The following is a 21,826-nucleotide window of genomic DNA, read 5'->3' as shown; positions in this document are numbered from 1 at the left end:
TATCTGAAACAGACTTAACACCAGTTGTAATATAGAGCAAAGAAAAAGTTTATGGAGTGAAGTTTTGCAAGAAAGAAAGCTCATAACAGAATATTTTATGGATTTAAATCTAATTAAAAAAAAAAATGCATGAGTTTTTACAAATGAAAATGCTCAGGACAAGTTGTGACTAATAGAGTCTTTACGAATTGAAGGAAGATAACCATCAACAATAACAAAACAAGATGAGACAGCTAAACTCAAATTAATTTAACAAAGAGCAAGTAGGTTTAGTGAACTTTGCAAAAGATAAGACTCAACAGAAGAAAAGTTCGTTGTTTTTGGAGTGAAGACCACGAATATTATCAATGTTAGATTTAGAGAACTTGATGATGACAGTGGCTTTTTATGGTTAATTGTCATTGATTCTTTAGTCATTATTGAAGTTCAAACATTCATAATTTTTTATCTTCAAAACTGGTTGCATCAAACAGTCAAATGCTTTTTCAATACAAAAAGCTTTTATATAACTTTAAAATGAAAACAAATTTCTTTGTTTTTCTGAAAAATATTTTGAAATTTTGTTAACCACAGATAAAAAATGTCAATACTAAACATATTAGTACTTAATTAAATTTTATCATTGTTACATTAATCTTTTAGATCAGTATTATAAGAGTTTACTACTTTACTACAACACTACTAAACGATATTTGTAATGTTATACGTTTATAGTGAGTGTATCCGTTAAATATTTTCGTTGTATGTGTGTCCGTTTCGTTTACTGTAGCCAGCAAATATCTTGGCATTTAGCTATCTAAAGTAAAAAACTCATACTAAACCAACTATTTAAGGATTAATGCTTTTTAAAAATTTGACTTTGTTTATTGATCAGTTAGAGAGACAATGTGATAAATTAAGAGAGTTAATGTGATAAATTAAACGTTAAAATGCGACATATTTTTCTTTATTAATAAGCCTATACATTTTCTTCTTTAAAACTCAGAAAAATGAAGTAGTTCTTTTCTAAAACACTTTTTTCAGTTTTTAATAAGAATCTTATTCAGAGTACATAGGCGGATGTTCATTGCTGGAAAAAACAGTTATGGAATTTGAAAACTGTATAGATTCGTATGAAGGCGGTGGATGTTGGTCTACTAAATCATACGGAGGAGCGGAATTGTTAGTGTTACCCATGTTAATTACTCCCAAATCCTCATTCAAATTATCATGGCAATTCGGAGCCTGCTGTTCAATATCTGAATTCTGTGTCTCAAAAAAATGTCGAACAACCACATCAGTACTGAGACCGTGCATTTCCCTTAACGCTTGTGCAGAAGTTCTCTTTGAACTACGTAAAAGAAAAAGATATAACAAAATAAAGCTAACCATAACTTTTATTAGTAAAACCGTGAAAAATGAAAGTTAGTTGAAAGTTGATAAATTTAGGTTTAAATAAATTAAAATGTATTGCTAAAAAATAAAATAATGAAAAAGTAATGCTTTACTTTATTTTGCGTTGATAATTTATTATATAACAAATTATAACAATGATGCAACAAACAATAACGCCAATGGAAATAATTCTAATACTTTGAGATGAACCTTAAAAAAATTAAATGAATTATAACAACAAATTTTAAATTTCTCAGTTTTTAATTTTAACAGTTTTAAAAACGTTTTATGATTTAAAAAAAATATTTAAAATTACATGTTTAAAAACTATATTTTTTAAAAACAGATAAAAGTGTTTAGGACTCTTTTTTAAAATAGAATGAAGCAACATCTGCAGTTGAAATAATTGATTTTCAAATTGATAGCTTCAAATCATTTCATTAGTAAAACTTGAAAGTTTGTGACCATAGTTCAAAGGAGTTCATAAGTTATAGAAGTTTGAAGATTCATAAAGAATTTTTCTTCTCTTCCACTTTTTTTCTCAAGAACTTTCTTTTTTTTTTTAAATTTCTAGATATATAGAACTTTTTTTTTAGAAACTTGTGTTGTTGGCAATGAGTGCTAATTTTTTTTTCTTTCTTTATTCCCATGTTTAAAATACAAACACAATTATACTAGAGAAAAACTACAAGTGAAGATATCAGATATCGTAAAAATAAATAAATAAAAAATTAATAAAGAACGCGGAAACTCAAAGAAGATTAATAGGTCTTGTCACAGAGAATCGCTGATAAAGAACTTGAGACTTAAAATTTATACAAAGTATAAAAGTTGTTATACAAATAAATCAAATCGTTAAGATTAAAAAATCCTTTTACGACTAGAAAATACTAATAAACAAAAATATACAAGTATTTGAATTAACTAATAAAAAGAAAGCGGACACTCGCAGAACACCGTCAAGTCTTCATCGAGAACCGCTCGTAAATTTAAAAATCTCATAAAAATCAAATCCATACACACATGGTCAAGTGTATAAAGTAGAAGAAATATTTAAGTGCAATCATATACATATTCAGTTACATCACTGTACAAAAAATAAAAATGAAAATTATTAAACGTTTAAAAATACAAAAATATATCAATAGACAAAATGATTTCCTTAAGCTTTTTTTTAATGAAAGAACTCCATTCCAAAGTTAAACCAAAATGTTTTAAAATTATTTTATTCCAAAATAATGAAATGCTTGATTTTCCAAAATTAGTTTGAAAAAATGGTTGACGAATTAACTTATCATTTCTTAATTTGTATTTATTTTTATCTTTTAAGGTATATAAATTATAGAAAGAAACTGGGTTGGAGTTTGTTTTACATTTGTACATATAACAAAGAATATTTCAAACATTTAGCTGATATAAATCAAAAATTTTCATTTCAAATAGAAGAGGCTTAGCATGAGTAAATCTATCTTTAAAATTAATAAGACAAGCAACATGATTTTGTTGACGATAAAGAGGCCTAAGTTTGGATTTATTAGCACTACACCAATCAATATTTGCATAGTTTTAATGACAATGGATAAGGGAGTAATATAATTGAGTTAAAATATGTTTATTTGAAGTACTTCTAGCTTTATACAATGTTCCTATACTTTATTACAGCAACTATATTACACAAGAACTTTATGTGATATTTCCAATAAAGCTTTTTATTGATATAGATAACCAAAAAGTTTGTATTAGTTACTCTTTTTATTCGAGTTTTGAAATATTGTTGTAATCTTGTTATCAGATAAAAAGAGGTTAGTGTCATCTGCAAACATAACAGAGATCAAGTTTGAACCTTTATGTAAATCATTGATGTTAATGAGAAAGAGAAGGGGCCCAGGTATAGAACCCTAGGGAACACCACAACATGTATTTAATAGATTGGGTTGGTCGGTAATATTTAATATATTATAAGGGCCAGCACCCATAAAACAAAATTGCTAATATTGCTTAGCCTGCAAAACCATGCATGCAAACCAATTAATTATTTATACAGGTTGGTAAACCCGGCCCCAACGTTGAAAAGCATGATGGTTCTATATATTGAGAAACTTAACCTTTACTTGTTACCCAAAATTTTCTCACAAAACCTGTAAGTTTAAGCTCCAATTCTCCTGTTATTTTAAACTTAGATTTTAATTTTATAGTTTTTTTAGGAAAAATATCATCTTTTACAATAACATTATGGAATGCTCCCAAAAATATGAACTCTTTTAAAAGCTCAAACTTTTTTAAAAAATTATGTCTCAAAACCGCACCAGTGTTGATAACAATAAAATTCATGCTAACTTTGACGAGCAACAGGTCAAAGCGTCAAGGATCTATTGAAGCATAGTTTTTGAAATTGGTTTATCTGTCTAAATACTCTCAATAAATTAAATAACTTTATTCGTGTCTAAATAAAGATATCGTTTGTATTGACGCTTTTGACACAAGAAAGTAAATCGTTATTTTGATTTACCTACACCTTTTATAATTTACTGTGTCACTGGTGATCATATTAGACAATTTATTGCAATTCTTTTTAGGTCTCTTCTAGATTTTGAACAAAATCCGGTCAGTTCTTTATCGCTAATTAATTAATATTGTAATTGATAACTAAATCGCTTATTCTACAGATCTGCCATGTCTAAAATCTTAGCTGTTGTTGGCTTTATTTTATTTTCTTAAGCTCTAATTAGATATTTAACGTTTAGTTTCCTTCTGGCGTATGAGAATCGATGTCTTGATAAAAGCCTTGCTAATGGCCTCACAAACATTATTTCGAGTGGAAATACCAACGTTATTTTTCAGTGGCCACAACAACATTATTTTCCAGTGGCAACTCCAACGTTGAAGCTGCATTAAAAAACGTTGTAATTTGGTTTGTAATAATTTTGGACAAATGTTGCAAATGGAAATGATAGATAACGTTAAAAATGGATAAGGTTTTCCAGCATTCAAATTTCCAATGTTATAACTTTAGACTTTGCTACGTTAATTAACATTTTAATTTATATGTAAATGCAACGTGTTTATGGCTCACACTAAAGTTTCTTGTTAGGAAGTTAAACCTTCATATGACAGATTAGATTGATCTTTAAAAATCTAATCTGTCATAAGTTTGATTTTACTGTAGGTTAATTTGTGAACGGCCTACTTTTAAACTGTATCAGATGTTTCAAAAATTACATTATTGTTGTACTTTTTAAATTTATTTGTAAATTAAAAAAATAATTTGCTTCTATATTCAATTTTATTTTTTCAAATTTGCTGGATGAGACTTATCATCCAGCAAAATTTGAAAAAATAAAAATTGAATATAGAAATAACTCTTTCAACCCAAAGTGGTCCGAATATTTTAAGGTAAGATATCCTAAACCTCGCTTTAAAGTGTATAATAGATGCTGCATTTCTATCCGTAAAAGGTACAAATAGTAAGATCTAAAGCCTTTGTTAAAATTATTTTTTAATACGGTAATTAATTTCAAAAAATTATTTTTTAATACGGTATTTAATTTCAAAAATTTTATTTTTGGAATTGTTTATCAAATAGGGCTTCGATACATGACTTGGCCATTTCAGAAACTGATTTAATTACAATCTTATTATGAGATACTTTAGGTAGACTGTGAACCCTGACAGAAGTGTTATAATTAAAAACTTTTATTTTAATCTTTTCACGTACTTTACCCCACTAATATGTTTATTTTTCGAAAAAAAAAAATATACGCATTTTATAGCATATGGTAATATTTTAAAAAAAAATTCAGATTTTAATAGTTTAAAAATTTTAAACTCCTTGCATTTGCTTTTAAATCTTTTGCCTCATTCAGGAGTTTTTTCCGCAATTCCAGCGTATGATCACTATAATCTTTATTTATGTAAACCTTTTGGGTCCATATTTGCATCGTTGTATATTTTCCTAATATCTTGGCTTTGTCTTTGTAGTTAAGAAATCTTACTACGATCGATCTATTTTTTTTATTGTTTTCAGGTAATTTTTTGCCAACTCGATGCGCCCTTTCAATTTCATAGTTTCCGTGTAATTGAAGTTTATTATTTAAAAACTCCCTTACTTTTTTTTCACTGTCTTTCCAACTTTCATTTTCAATTTCTTCAATCCCGCAGAATCATAAGTTGTTGTGTCGACTTCTGTCTTTAAGTTTTGCCAATTTATTAATCATTTTAGAATTTGCATTTTCATTTATCAATGATGTTTTTGATGTTTGATGATCAGCAACTATTTTATCATAATTATTATTCACAAATTCAACAGCTTTATTAAGTTCGCGTAATTCCTTTTCAGTTCCTTGTTCTCGTTAATTACTGAGTTTAATATTTTTTCTATCATTAAACATCTTCATAATAGTATTTTCATGAATTTCCAAAATATCTTTTAGCTGTGCAGATTTAAAATTTTTAGTAGCCATTTTGAACTTTTTTTTTTTTGATATGAATGCTAATAGCAAATGATAATAGTCTTATTATCCTAAGTGTTGTTATTACGTTTATTTGAAGAAAAGTAGCTTTAAAATATATAAAAATCACCATATACCATCCCATATTGGACTATTAAAGAACAACCTAAAGAAATGTGTAACAATCCTGAGCAAATTGTTAAAAATTCTGAGCAAATAGGTAACAATAATCAATTGGAAGTAAACCATAATAATATAAACAAAAATGTTTCGTAAAACACACATTGTACACTTGACGGATAACCAATTCATGGGTCAATCGGAAGAACATACAAGCTTGCAGATCCTAAATTTACTTGGCATAGATCAAAAATAGAGATAAACAAAATAAAATGGAAAGTTACTCCATCATCACTACAACAAACAATGTTTTTTATAGAATGTCAACAAGTTAATTAAGATAATGTGACATTTAAAGGGTCACTAAGTAAAATACTTTTTTCAGGTTCACTCGAGTTTAATAGAATGAAATCGTATGTTAGTTAGAAAGCAAATAACATTTTGTGGAGATTACTTGATTATAGTTTTTGAAACAATAAGTGAATTACCAATATTTTCTTATAATCCTGATTATTAAGCATTGCTAAGTAATTGGAAGTAAACATTGATACCATAAATAATAATGGAAGAAATACCTAAACCTAAAATAAAGTCTGAAAAAAGAATTCTAGCAGGACAAGTTGATGCAGCTAAACGGAATAAAAAACAACAAGCTTTGCTCTCTGAACTAAGTAAGCAAAAATAAAAAAATATTAAAAACGAAAGAAGAAGAACCAAAAACAAAATTAGCAATTTTGAATTTAATATATAAATATATTTTGAATTTGGTATAATGAACTTGGTTGAAAAATGAATTTTTAACCAAATTCATTAGGTCTCTGAATATATGACAAAGCTTTTAGAAGTCACTACGTCAAAGGTATAGGATGAACGGGAACTACTTCTAATAAAGGAGCTTATGCTCCGTTTGTAAGGATTGGGTATAGCCTTTGTTCACTTTTTTCCATTATTAATATTGCTTGTTTTTATTGTTTAACTCGCAATGAAATTTTTCTCGAGTTTCAAATACAAGAAAAGCTTTAAAGAAAGTGATCAGTGTTCCATCAGGTTTATTAAATTTAAATTGAAGTTGGTCAATAAGTTGAAATGGTTGTAACGAATGCTAGTTTAAATTTTGAGGTTCCCAAACTAAATAAGTGCTTGTTCCTCTGATTTTAGTGCGTAAAGTCTCAAATATTTTTCTTGGATTGCATTAATACGTTGCTGTGTTGCTAGCTGATTTATCACACTCAATAAAACCAATAGAAATGCTTGTAGAGCCTGGACCGCTTTGCCAAATCTTTCGCTACAAAGCAGTTTCTGAATAGATTGATTTCATTAACGGAATCTAAATGTGTATGTTAAAGTAGAATTTGAATTCTAATAAACTGTGTGAGTTTGAGCCATTTTGTATTTATAAAAAATAAATTTGTTCAATATATAATATGTCGTATGCCGTTTAATAAAACAACTATTACACCTCCAAATATAACCACTGCAGATAACTCCTTTTTATGGTTGTTTGTGTCAATTTATTCATCATTTTTTTCAATCGGTTTTGTTGTTTCTGTTGGCTCTGTTGGTTTTGTTGTTTCTATTGGCTCTGTTGGTTTTATTGTTTCTGTTGGCTCCGTTGCTTTTATTGTTTCCGTTGGTTTTGTTGTTTCTGTTTTTACTTCATTTACTCTTTTTGTAAGCCCAAATGTTGGTTCTAGAGCTTGTAAAAGTTTATTATCCCAAGCGGTTGATGATGCTTTTAATGCAAAACTGTTTGAAACTAATTAAAGCAATGGAGCTAATGCAAAGTCTAAGTAGCTGTTCATATTTCAAGAGTTTGCTGATATCTTGCAATAACTCCCGCAAAGTCTGCAGGACGTGTAATGTAACTTTCCAATGCAGCAACAAACTTCATTAAGCGTCAAGAGCAGAAGCTGATGAGACGATAATCGAAGACTGTGCAGCAAACTGAGCAGAAAGCAGTGAAACAGCATAACACCTTAATGACTCTAAAATGCTTAGAAGTCCAGGATAAGGCCATATGTAATTTCAGGAACTTTGCCCAGAGCAAGGATAAATACATGTAAATCAAGTGCTTTTGAATCTTGCACAATTCGGCGCGCATCGTATCAAAATTTTTAACTCTCCAACCTCATTTCTTTAGAAATATTAAATTCTTTTTTTATCGCTTCGAACATTGTGTTATCAACTGAAACATTCCACAGATAAAAACTGCTTGTTCTTGGAATCGGCACCGTAAGGCGCCATAATTTTGGTCTAAGAGTGTAATGAGTGTAAAATCTATAAAGAGCTCTCCTGAAGCTGTCAGTAACATAAAGCATAAGCATGCTTACCTCACACCCCGCAGAAGCCATGCCAGCTGCAAAAATAAGTGTGTTAATATATGTGTTAAGTCCATCTCCATCAGCCCAATTACTGGGCTCATAACCTCTAACAACAGCCTCTGCAGGTTAAACACAATAATATGTTTGAAAAACATTTGTGTAATTCGGTTTAGTTGTATTTTTTTTATTTATAAAAACTACTGGGTTAAACAAATTAGAAATTCATAAAGGACATGCTGAAACCCCGTTTGTTAGTTTTAGGTCAGCTGAGCTTAAAAGCTTTACATTGTCAATACTTAAAATTACATTAGGTAGTTGTATTCCTTGCTTATAAATAAAATTGGGATCATAAGAGTTTAAAGGGTATAATGTTTCCCATTCCAAGGTAAGACCTTGGAATGGGAAACACTTACGAACATCCAGGTTTAACAAAAAAATCTCCTAATGGAGATATATTTGTTAAACCTGGATGTTCGTAATGAGTTTGAAAAGTTGCTTTTATACCTAATTTTAAAACATCCAAAAATACTGAATTTCCAGTATTTTTATTATTTAACGTTTCAAATTATTTTACAATATTTCCTGCGTTAGTTATTTCTGGATAAGCCGTTATAATATTATTTATTTTCGTGTATATTACGCTGTGAATAACGTTTAACTATGAGATGTATAAAAACTAGAAATGCAATAATTAATGTCTATGGTTTATCAGCAAGCTACATAACAGTTGTTGTTGCTTTCTCAAATAATAATTAGTTTTATCCACTGTAATAAATTTGCAAAATGCTCTACAAAATTTTTCTCTTTTGATTTTTTACCACCTCCTTTATCAGGACCTATACCACTTTTATCTAGACCTCCACCACCTTTATCTGGACCTCCACCACCTTTTTCTCCTTTATCAGGCTTTTCACCACCTTTATCTGGCTTTTCACTTCCTTTATCTGAGTATGGCTTTCTTTAAGGCTTTTCAGTAAAAATATCTATAACAAACCCTTTTATAACCCCTATTAAAATAGGTAGTAAAAATAATATATCAACAGGCAATGGTTCTGTTCAAAGAATATATCGAACTTTATCCATAAAAGCATCTTTTGTTCTAAAAAATATCCTACGAGTATCTTGAAATACACTTTTAGAACTATTTTGTATATTTTCATAAACTTTTTGAGTTTTAAATAATGCTACTTTTGCATTTTCCAGTATTTTCTTTTATGTTTCAATTTCTGATGTTCTAGCTTTATTTTTTCGCTTTTAAACAATAATATATCTTGAAACGATTTAAAGCGTTAAAAGAATTATTTAATAATATATTTAGAAATAAGGAGAGTCGAAAGTTACACCAAAGGATTTAACTGATGCTGCTGAAAATCTGCAGACAAAACAAACAAACAAACAGACAAACAAACAAACAATCAAACAAACAAAACAAACAAACAAACAAACAAAACAAACAAACAAAGGAAATATTAAATCTTAAAGAAAAGCTAGTTGAATCTAAAGCGAAAAAAAATTTAGAGTTAAATACTGTAAAAAGCCTTGAACAAACTGTGATAAACCTTGGTGATCAACGTTCAAACTTGGTGAGGTACTTGAAGCAAATGAAAGATTTAAAAACGCAAAAAAGATACATCAATGTTTAAAATTGTATATTTTAATTAGAAGTACTTTTGATTCTCAAATAATCTGTGTAAACAAAGCACAAATAAGCAATTTTCTTGAGTGACCTAACTGAATGCTGATGTTTTAAAACACACGCAATTTTAGAGTTATCTTTTATAACTAGCCAACTATAACTTAACTTAACGTTAAACACTAAAGCAATAGTAGTATAATTGGGGTTTGACGCCACTCTAGAGGAAAAATTTTCACCCACTCTAAAACCCTCTCGGAAAATTTCTCAGCGCACTGGCACCCTTAGCGCAAGCGTCAGCTCTCGGAAATTTTTTACATTTCTTTGTCATTTTACTCGCCGGAAATTTTTTGAAAACCTGTGAAAAATCATTAAATAGTGACTTCACCACTTGATTACTTTACGCCGCTTATTGGCAATTAATTTGTAACCCTCGCAGATAACTGCATTCATTGCTTTTGCTGTTATAACCGATTTATTTTCTAAAAAAATTATACCTGAAGGATTAAAATCCTCCACTGTAAACTTTGATCGTTGTGTCCGTTGCGTACCATTTTGCCATGTTATATCAACTTTATACTTAAAATAAATATCACCATGGTCATCTTTTCCAAATTTTTTATTATTATCTATATTATCATTATTATATATATTATCATTATAATTTGATGTAAATCATGCTCTACTTAACTTTAAAATGTAAGTTAGTGTTGAATACCATTGTCTAACTTTATTAGTAACTTCAATACGATCTTCTTTATTTACATTTACAGGTATATTATTAATTTATGGAAAAAAAATTTTCAAACCATTAACTGTTGTATCTTAAAACACATTTAATAAATTTTAAAATTGCAGTTGTCTTTCAAGTTTAGCTTCATCAAAAATATCATCAATAGACCCATCAAGGTCAATAGGTAGCATATCCCAATCACTCAATTTAGCCCAATCACTTTTTTCACTCCAATCCACATCACCTCTTTAAACTAATGGAAAATATTCAATCATCTCCCGAAGAAGTTAACTTGGCAATTCTTTCTTTACAAGGTCATCGCAGATGGCGGTCATGTTTTTTTAACCGGTGAAAAAAAGGGAAATAAAGAAATATAGAAATAAAGAAATTCAAAAACTGAGTTAATTTTCAATTGTTAAAATAAAGTATTCAAAAATATCAAGAGAAAATGAATATTAAAAAAAAGCAAATCATATTAAAAATAAAGAAACACTTAAAAAGTAAATACTCAAAGCTAACACTTAAAAAAGCTAACAAAAGAAAGTTCGAACATTGATTCGTAAGTCGCAACCAACTAATTTACACCTTTTTTATTTTGCCGAAAATAACAAAAAATTATTACCATTATTATGAATTTTATTTTGTTGAAGCTTTTGTATTTGTATTTTCGTTTTGTAGTTTTTGCTTTCATTTTGTGGTTTTTTTGTTTTGCCATTTCGTTTGGAAAAGTTTGTAATTATTTGTGCTGTTGTTGCTAATTAATTTTATTGTTGTTCGCTGTTTTTTTATTTTACTAATTTTTCTACGTCTTTTTTTTTCGCCAAAAATAACTGAAGATTGTTATTGTTTTTAATTTTATTTTGTAGAAGTTTTTATGTTTGCATTTTCATATTGTAGTTTTTGTGTTTTTCGTAAAGTTTTTATTTGTGCTGATTTGCTAATAGCTTTTATTTTTGTTTACTGTTGTTATTAATTGAGTGTTTTTTATATTTATTGTCTTGTTATTTAATTTATTATAGCTTTATCGTTATTATTATTATTATTTTTAAATTAAATTAATTTACACATGCTTTTATTTATTATTATTATTTTTTTTTGTTCGTTTATTTTATTTAGGTGTCACTCCAATGACTAGTTTTTGGCCTCCAATTACTAGTTTTCGTTTATTTTATTTAGGAGTCACTCCAATGACTAGTTTGCGGCCGTGGCGCAAACTAGTTAGAGCGCTTGCTTTAAAAGCAGGAGATCCAGGTTCGAAACGATCTTTGGACAAATTTTCGCGTCACGGTAAGGAAGGAGGCGTGAACTTCCTGGTTAAATGCACTTCCGCGGTGCTCTGGGACAAGACCGTTAGGTCTTCTAGGGGCACCTAAAATAACTAAACAAAAAAAAAAGTTTTCAACTATATGAGTGACACCACACTTAATTTTGTAAAATTAAAAAAAACTTGTAATTTTTCAATGTTTGGTTAAATAATTGGATTAAAAAAACTTTATATTAGATAGTAACTCCTACTCTAAATACTTATTAAAATGGCTTCAGGTAACTATGGAACCTTATTAAACCATAATCAGGGTTTATTATTCAAGAACGGTCCTAGAGGAGATAGGAAAATTATAACAGTTAATCTTAACCCATCAACTATTTCACCTCCTTCAGGTACTGCGTTGCTTGTTCATTTTCGTACTTTATCACCTCACATTGTTGATGTACCTTTAACTGTCCTTTTACTATACGACGTAATTATAAACCGAGGTTCTGACTAAACTGCAAGGCTTGTAGCAAATTTAAGACGTGCTATAATTCAAAAAATTAAAATTAAAATTACAAGGTCAAGAGATTCAATCATTGATAGACTATGGAGATTACTGGAGCATTCGAGATCTGTTCCATCCCATCAATTCAGCAAAATTTATCTGACAGGTTAATACAAGACATTGATGCTCAAGTTGACTCTGATAATTTAACCCTCCTAAAATTGGGATCTTCAACAGGTAGCACTAATGGAGCTAACGTCCAATGGGTCTAAGTACTGCACTTTACTTTGAACTTTTCAATGCAAACGGACCATTCCACCCATCAAGTTTTGGAGATCAACTAGAATATGAAATGAGTTTGAGTGACCGTACGAAAGTTATTATTTCTACAGACACTTTAGCAACTCCAAATTATTCACTCAACAACATCGCTTTGCAAAAGGAGACTTTCTATAACCCACAGCTTGCTAATGAAGTATCATATGGTAGCGTTAGCTGCTTTGGGGTTGCTTATAAGCAAATAATACGTCACCGCGGTGTTCAGCGTGACGCAACACAAACCTCGTGGTTTGTTCGATGTAAACATTTTATGTAAAAATATCAAGTACGTTCTCATATGCTGCACTCACTCAACTAATTTTGCAGAAGAGTCCGAACTCTAGCGCTGTAATAAATAATACAAAAGTAGATATCCTAATAAATGGACAACCTAACCGTATTTATTCTAATGGAATGTTACCATATTACTTTTTTGAAAAAACGTCTAGCTGGTTTTTCATGGTAATTCAAATAATGAGACAATTATGTTAAGTACTGAAGTTGGTTTCCAGGCCTTAACACCAAATAGATTTTACGTAGGTACCTAACAATTTTCAGCCATTGATTTCAGATCTTCAAGCAATCAGCATTTATCAGGAAGTGTTAGAAAACACAGGAGATGGTTTCCAAATAAATGTTTCACGAACGGCTGATTCAGTGACGTTGTTGTATTCATTGTCATAGAAGCTGTTTCTCTGTTTGAGCAATGACGTTTCCGAAGTGTTGCATTTAAAAAAATACTAAATATAATTAACACGCTGCTAGTACTAAACTATGGAGGCAAAAAGTTTTCTGCGAGGGTTACAAATTGATTGCCAATAAGCGGCGTAAAGTAATCAAGTGGTGACATCACTACTTGATGATTTTTCACAGGTTTTCAAAAATTTTCCGGAGAGTAAAATGACAAAGAAATGTAAAAAATTTCTGAGAGCTAACGCTTGCGCTGAGGGTGTCAGTGCGCTGAGAAATTTTCTGAGAGGGTTTCAGAGAGGGTGAAAAGTTGTGCTCTAGAGTGGCGTCAAACCCCTATTATACTACTATTAAAGCTACAATAAGCAACGTATTGTCAGCACTTTGTTAACAAATGTATTACATCTAAATGTTATAATAGCGTATAAAACAACGTTTTAGTTTAGAAAATTTTAAATTAATGAAAAAAGTATAAATTATTATTTTTCAAAACGGTTATATGCAACAAAAATAATAACTTACGTTTAACCACAGCAATAATATTTGCATATTATTTTAAAACATTTTAATGGTGGTTTTTGAATAAATTAAGTATAGTTTTTTATTAGTAATTATCAAAAAGAGTTTTTCTAGTTTTATCACCGCTGACCCTACTTTTCTTAAATTAAAAAAAAGTACCAAGGAAAACAAGTCTCATGGGAGTAAAACATTGTGTTTTGTTTGAGCCCTTGCCAAATCAATAATTATTAAAAAATATAAAATTAAACCAAATCAGATAATTACCTTTATTACTTTTTAAACAAATCAGTTCATCAGGTTGCAAGTCCAATTCAGGTGGGCATGAGCATATTATACTGTCTTGATTTTTGTAACAACTGTGAGAACAACCTTTATTAGTACATGCGTCTAAAATAATAATCAAATAAAAACTACACCCCTACCCCCACACATACACACACACGCACACACACACATAAACACACACATAAACACACACACACAAACTCACACATATATAATTTATATAAATAGATATATGTATAATTTATATACATAAGTATACAATTTATATATATATATGCATATATATATATATAATTTATACATATATATATATATATATATATATATATATATATATATATATATATATATATATATATATATATATATATATATAATTTATATATAAATATATATATATATATATATATATATATATTTATATATATATACATATATATATATATATATAATATACATATTTATATATATATATATATATATATAATATTTCACATCTTTGCTTTCAACAAGGCTGCATGCACCTACTATTAGAATTGAGAGTTACTAAAAGATTAATAGAAGTGGACTGGAAGAAGAAATAAATTAAAATTGTAGAGCAAATAACAGATGACTTAAAAGATTGCAAATTATATGAATCAGGAAAGCAAGATGAAGGAAGCGAATTCCAAAGAACTGATGTTCGAAGAAAAAAACTTGGCGAATAAAAGTTTTTGGAGCATTAAGGAACAGTCACTGAAAAAAGATGAGACTAAATTAAATGAAGAAAAATAGGAAGATCAATTTTTGTAGATGGCACAAGAGACACTAGCTCTTTAGAGCAGTGCCCATAATACTATTTGTAGAAAAGAGGAAGAAAGAAAACTTTACGAAAATATGATAATGGTTGGAGGGTGGCTGCAAGAGCAGGTCTAACTATGTTTGCACTGCGTTTTTACACTTTGCCTAAAAGAGAAAAAGCATCATTAGAAGATCCACCCCAGATATGGCAATAGTATTCCATATAAGGCTGAATTTGAGTTTTATAGAGCAAGAAAATAGAATCTGAAGTAATAATGTGTTGAGTTCGATAATGAGATACAACCTTAACGGATGCTAATTTTGAAACAGATTTGTTAAACGGTTTCCAGGATAGATCTGAGTTAAGAATTCTTATTTGAAGATTAAGGGTAGATGACTTATTGAGTACATTAACGTTTATAAATATAGGAATATTTAAATCATTGCGATAACAATTGGCTAAAAAAAAGAAATTTTATCTAAATTAAAGTTTACTAGCAACAGTGAGCCCCATGCTGTAGCAGATGTGAAATCCTTTTCAAGCTCAAATACCCGCTTCAAGCAGTCAGATGGTGTTTGCTTCTTATCATGACAAGAGTAAATGGTAGTATCATCAGCGAATAATGCTTCTTTCGACGTGAGTATGTCTGGAAGATCTTTAAGTTATTTGATGAATTATGAGAGATTAAGTGTTACTTAAAGATTCAAAAACCTTGCGTATGACAGAAAAAGATTAATGGGACGGTAGTTAGACGAATCAATATAGACAACAGTATAGACAACAGCTCTGGAGAACACTTCTGAAAGACTATAATAGGTACGTTGCATGGACCACAAGCTGTAGAAGAGTCTAAGCAGAAAATCATTTTAAATACAGAAGCTGGAGGAATACGAACGTCAAGCAATGGATTAACCTGTTTGGCGAATAAATTAGGTAAAACGCAACAAGTGGATTCATGAGATGATATTGATGAAAATTTCTTAGCAAACAGTTCAGCTTTGTCATTAGGTGAAGTGACAAAGTCTGATCTATTCAATGGAGGTGGATAAACAGATTTGCCTCTAATTTTGATACTATTAATGATTTTCCAGTAGTCACGAGAGCCTAATTTTTGTGATGAAATTCAAGGTTCCATGAATTGAGAATAGAGGGTTTTGGCATTAGAGAAAACTTTTATACAATAGTTTCTAGCGGTAATAAACAGACGCTTATTTTGTGGAGAATTGTTTTGTTCATAGATATGGAAGTAACATTTTCGTTTGTAAATTGCAGCAGCACTATATAATAAAAACCATTGAAAAGAGTGAGGCTTGAAGTAAAAATGTCAAGAAAGAATTAAAGATTCCATGCCAGCTTGAATCCACGCAGTTATGTGAGAATCACATTTTTCAGCAGGAAGACAAAAGATTTCTACCCAAAGGCCATCACTAAGGAAATCAGTAACGAACGAGTCCCAGTCAGCTTTAAGGTAGTTGTAAGAAGTACAATGATAGGGGGATTCAGATGATGAAGAGGAATGAGACAGTAGTTTTATAGAAATCAAACCATGATATGATGCAGATAAGGGTAAATTTAGAGAAACTGAGCACATGTAAGGATCAGAAACAAGACATAAGTCAAGTAGAGAATGTAAATGATTTGGGTTGTCTTGATAGCGAGTTGGAAATATGAGTATTTTAGTTAGGGATTGAGAAAGATAAAGTTGTGGATTTTAATGCCTGCAGAGTCACTGACACTACAACCAAGCTATTTATATATATATATATATATATATATATATATATATATATATATATATATATATATATATATATATATATATATATATATATATATATATACACAGTATTGGACAAAACATTTGCAACCAACATCGAATAATGCTAAAAAGTGTTCCTAATTTTACATGTCTTAAAAACGAAACGAACTATACTATCACTGCAAACAGTTCAGGAGTCTGGAGTCATAGCATGTCATGACATGAGCAATCAGCTGACAGGTGACAGCACACAGGCAGAATTTCGTTGAAAAGTGCCATTTTGCAGCGGACAAAACAAATGCAACTTTTTTGGTTTGTTTCATTTTGTTAAGTCTGGTCCGTGTCAAGTATATGGAAGTCAATCAGTCAGTATTATCAAGACAGTTTATCGAAGTGAGTTTTATCAAAGTGTTTTATCGAAGAACATCAATACAAGAAGTGAAATACAACAAGTGTTTCATTACATCAATACAGTCCACATCCAACCAAGACGTTGTGTTCCACAGAGCATTATTGTATCATCACAAGGTAAATGTAACACGGTAAGCCTTGAGAAGCGGGATTTTTTTATTTTTATTATTTTTATGACTTCAAGTGCAGAAATGGCTCCCGACAGTCTTGGATTGGAACTAAGTAAGAAAATTATTGGCGGTTACGTAAGAGGAATATCACTAAAAAGTATTTGTGATAAAAATCGCCTGAAAAAATGGACCATATCAAGACTATGTACCAAATATCGTTCTACAGGGATATTGGCAGCAGATAACAAAGGTGGAAGACCGCGTTCCACCACTTCTAGAGAGGATTCTATGATCGTCAGATCCGTCAAGAACGATCCCTAGATATCATCAGTCGAGATACAAAAGCAATTAAGCTGCCTGTATCGGACCGAAAAATCAGACGACGTACTGTTGAAGCAGGATTGTTTTCTCAACGCCCTACAAAGAAACCGCTAATTTCACTAAAAAACTAGAAGAAAAGATTCCTGTTTGCTACATCTCATATTGACTGGAATGTGCAGAAATGACGAACTGCCCTGTTCAGTGATAACTTGAAGTTCAACATCATTGGGAGCGATGGCATTTGCCGTGTATGTCGACCGGCCGGAAACCGCCTCAATTTACATTACTGCCATAAGACCGTGAAGCATGGTGGAGGCAATGTAATGGTTTAGGTTGTTTTTCTGCTAAATGTCTAGGTCCAATACATTGAAACAATGGAATAATGGACCATTTTATGCATTAAAATGTCCTGAAAGATGTTATGTTACCTCATCCTGAATGGAATATGCCAATAAAATGGGTTTTTCAGCAAGACAACGATCCGAAACACACTGCAAAAGTAGTCAAGCAGTGGTTTCAAGACAATCACCTATCGGTGATGGATTAACTGCCTCAATCTCCGGAACTCAACTCTATCGAGAACCTGTGGGAGATTGTCAACCGCAGAATTAATCGTGAAGGTGTTCGTAATAAGGATCAACTGTTTGAACAAATCCAAAAGGCCTGGGCAGCATTTCCACAAAGTTTCATTGATCACCTGATCGAATCTATGCCTCAAAGATGCAAGGCTGTGATCAACAATTAGGGATTCGCCACAAAATATTGATAGCGAAATACAGCTTGGTCAACATTTTATCGAGTTGCACTTGTTTTGTCCAGAAGGAAATCAACTTTTTTAATACTTTTGATTAATTTATTAATTTTCGTGTACAAATAATGAACTTGGTGATGAATAAAACTTGAAGAACTTTATCTCTAAACAGTTACATAGTTATTTCTTTAAATTGAAAAAATGCAGCACTTTTATATAAAGAAACTAAATTAGCATTATTTGGTCGCACTCGTTTTGTCCGATACTGTATATTCAGATAAATGTATAAATTATGCTAGTGTTTTTTACGAATAGAGTGCTAATATTTTTTTAAAGAACAGTTTATATAACAGCCATAACAAATTAGTATAAAGACATGAATTTTCTTCTTCGACAAGCTGTTTTTTCTTCTGTAGGTTTATCAAGAAAAATATAAGAAAATATTTTCTTCTTAATGGAAGGAATATATATATATATATATATATATATATATATATATATATATATATATATATATATATATATATATTTATATATTGCAAGGGAGTGCTGCAACATTGACTGAGGGTTCGGTTTGGATCAGCATCAAGGTCATACTACGTTTTAGGGTTACTGCAAGGTTTAGATATGGTTATAATACTGAAATTAATTGTTTTTGTAAATAGATGAAAGTAGAAACGAAATACAATATATTATAAATAAATAAAAATAAGAAAAACAAGTATAAAAAATATTTTTTTACTATAATATAATAGATTTAAATATGTATAAATAAAAATAGAAATAAAATAAAGACTAAAAAAACTTATATAAACATAATAAAAATATATAAAAAAAGTAGAGAAACAAGACATAACAGGAACAAAAAAACATGTCTTTGTAAACGCTGACTTAGAGTATATACCAACATAAATATATATATATATATATATATATATATATGTATATATATATATATATATATATATATATATATATATATATATATATATATATATATATATATATATACATATATATACATATATATATATATATATATATATATATATATATATATATATATATATATATATATATATATATATATATATATGTATATATATGTATATATATATATACATATAAATATATATATATATATATATATATATATATATATATATTTATATATATATATACACACACACACAGACACACACACATATATATATAAATTTTGCCTGTATGGAGTACAAAAACTATTTAATACAATTGCTTTGGCAAAGAAGAATTTGTTGTCTTTTACAAATACTTAATAATATTCTCGTTGCTCGACTTATATTTAAATTAGTCTAACTATAAGAACTCAGAGAAACTCAGGAGAAAGTTAACCAGCGCTTAATCATATTTTCTGCTTTTAACTTTTAAAATAAACCCATTTTATCATACTTAATAAAATAATTACGTTATTATTCATTATTATAAATACTTTTTATTCGATACATTTATCCTTACAATGAGTTAAAATACCATTTTCTAAAACACTGAATTTAAACCAATTCTAAATAAAAAAACTATATTATTAAATGAAAATTCTGTTTGTGATATAATCTATTATTAAGAGCAAATTAGTGCTCTTAGAAATTTTAATCTTATATACTATGATATAAAATCTGAAATTTTATTGAAAGTTTGAATACTAAATCGTTCTCACTTTTGCACTTAAACATTAGAATCTATAAGAAAGTTTTGAATTTTTCAAGTAGTTGTTGTATAAAAGCAGTATTGGTTTATATAGTTATTTGTCTTAGCGAAACATGGTGTCACGATGTTAATATTGAAAATGATACAAATTATTAGTTTCAAAATTATAAAGCAATTCATCAGTTTAGGAACTCTAAGAAGCCAGATGGGGGATTATGTGTTTTTATAAATAACTTATTGTCTAACGGACGTAAAAAAGAGTTATGGTCAACCACTAGCAATTATGAGTCGTTGCGCATTGAATACGCAAACAAAGCCTTAAAAAATATTATTCCGTTATATACAGGCCACCTTCTGGAAAAATAAAACCACTTGAAGATTTGGCAGAAAGATATTAAAAAACCGAATCAATACATTTTAATTATATACAGGCCACCTTCTGGAAAAATAAAACCACTTGAAGATTTGGCAGAAAGATATTAAAAAACCGATCAAATAAAAGCGTGTACATCGTAAGCGCTTTTAACCCCAACTTTCTTAAGTATTATATACCATATTTTCGAGAATGATTATATTCCATTAATTAATAAACCTACTAGAATTACTAAAGAAAGTGCAACTGCAATTTATCAAATAATCACTAATGAATTCATAAATACCAAAAATAAAACAGAAATATTTAAATCTGACATTTCTGACCACTTTCCATGGTTTATAGTGTCACAAAAGTGCGATTATATTAGTGCGATTATATTAGTGCGATTATATTAGTGCGATTATATTAGTGCGATTATATTAGTGCGATTATATTAGTGCGATTATATTAGTGCGATTATATTAGTGCTATTATATTAGTGCGATTATATTAGTGCGATTATATTTGTGCGATTATATTAGTGCGATTATATTTGTGCGATTATATTAGTGCGATTAGGATAGAATTAGTGCGATTAGGATAGGATAGGATAGGATAGGATCAACTCTCGGACCTTGTTTACTACTCTTTCTTGTTTATATAAACAACTTTAATTACAATTTTATTCGCCGATGACACAAACTTGTTTTACTCTAATAGTAACATCGACTTCTTATTTGAAACAGTCAATAAAGAATTCACAAATTTAACTGAATGGTTCAAGTCGAATAAACTATCCTTTAATATAAGTAAAACCAAATACATTCTTTTTTATAGACTCTACAAAAAAAAAAAAAAATCCATTTAAAACTTCTTTATCTATGTATTGATAACTCTGATATAAAAAGTGAGCACTCTTTAATGCTTTAACATTCTCAAAAGGGTGTTGAAGCATTTAATTAAATATATATACTCAATGTTTATCAACTAGACATTTATGAGATAATTACTTTCATCAAATTTTCAAGGAGGGCAAAATGTTAAAAATTTGATTTTATTGAGCAATATATGTCTACTGCCCAGTGTTTATAACTTTTGATATAGAAATAAAAAAAGAACAATTTTTGATTTTGGTTAACTACATCAAGAAAATAAAGTAAAACAAGTCGAGATGGAATTTTACTTGGTTTCCAAATAAAACACTCTACGAAGCGTTTCGTGTTTTTCAATAAACAAATCTAACAAAAAATCCATTTTAAGACTCCAGGTAATTTCTTTATGAGCATTCATTACAAAAACACCATTCAACCTTTCCTGGCATATAGTCGATCAAAGAAATGTTTTTAGTCTACGCAGACTATTAAATGATTGTTCTGCTGTACAAAGTTTACACTGGCTGGGCCAGAACTATTTTAACAAAATGAACAATTTCCGTGGCAATACTTCTCAATTCA

The 21,826-nt window shown here is 29.3% G+C and overlaps 1 protein-coding gene across 4 annotated transcripts in view; it reads right to left on the bottom strand.

Moving 5' to 3' along the window:
- Positions 1-917: 917 nt before the first annotated feature.
- Positions 918-21,826, bottom strand: part of LOC136078365 (matrilin-2-like) — a 102,443-nt gene continuing 81,534 nt past the window's right edge. For 3 of the 4 annotated variants that reach the window (XM_065794084.1, XM_065794085.1, XM_065794086.1), the window contains 3 exons: positions 14,178-14,300; positions 1,488-1,584; positions 918-1,330 (listed from right to left, as the gene is read on the bottom strand). In XM_065794084.1, coding sequence (XP_065650156.1) covers positions 1,039-1,330; positions 1,488-1,584; positions 14,178-14,300 — 512 coding nt within the window. In that variant the 3' untranslated portion in view covers positions 918-1,038. The remainder of the gene's footprint in view (positions 1,331-1,487; positions 1,585-14,177; positions 14,301-21,826) is intronic. The other variant, XM_065794087.1, reaches the window with a different exon arrangement.

This window comes from Hydra vulgaris, chromosome 03 (assembly GCF_038396675.1).
Source record: "Hydra vulgaris chromosome 03, alternate assembly HydraT2T_AEP".
Classification (NCBI taxonomy): Eukaryota; Metazoa; Cnidaria; class Hydrozoa; order Anthoathecata; family Hydridae; genus Hydra; species Hydra vulgaris.
The sequence above is the reverse complement of the archived record's forward strand: the minus strand, read 5'-3'. Positions and strand labels throughout refer to the sequence as shown.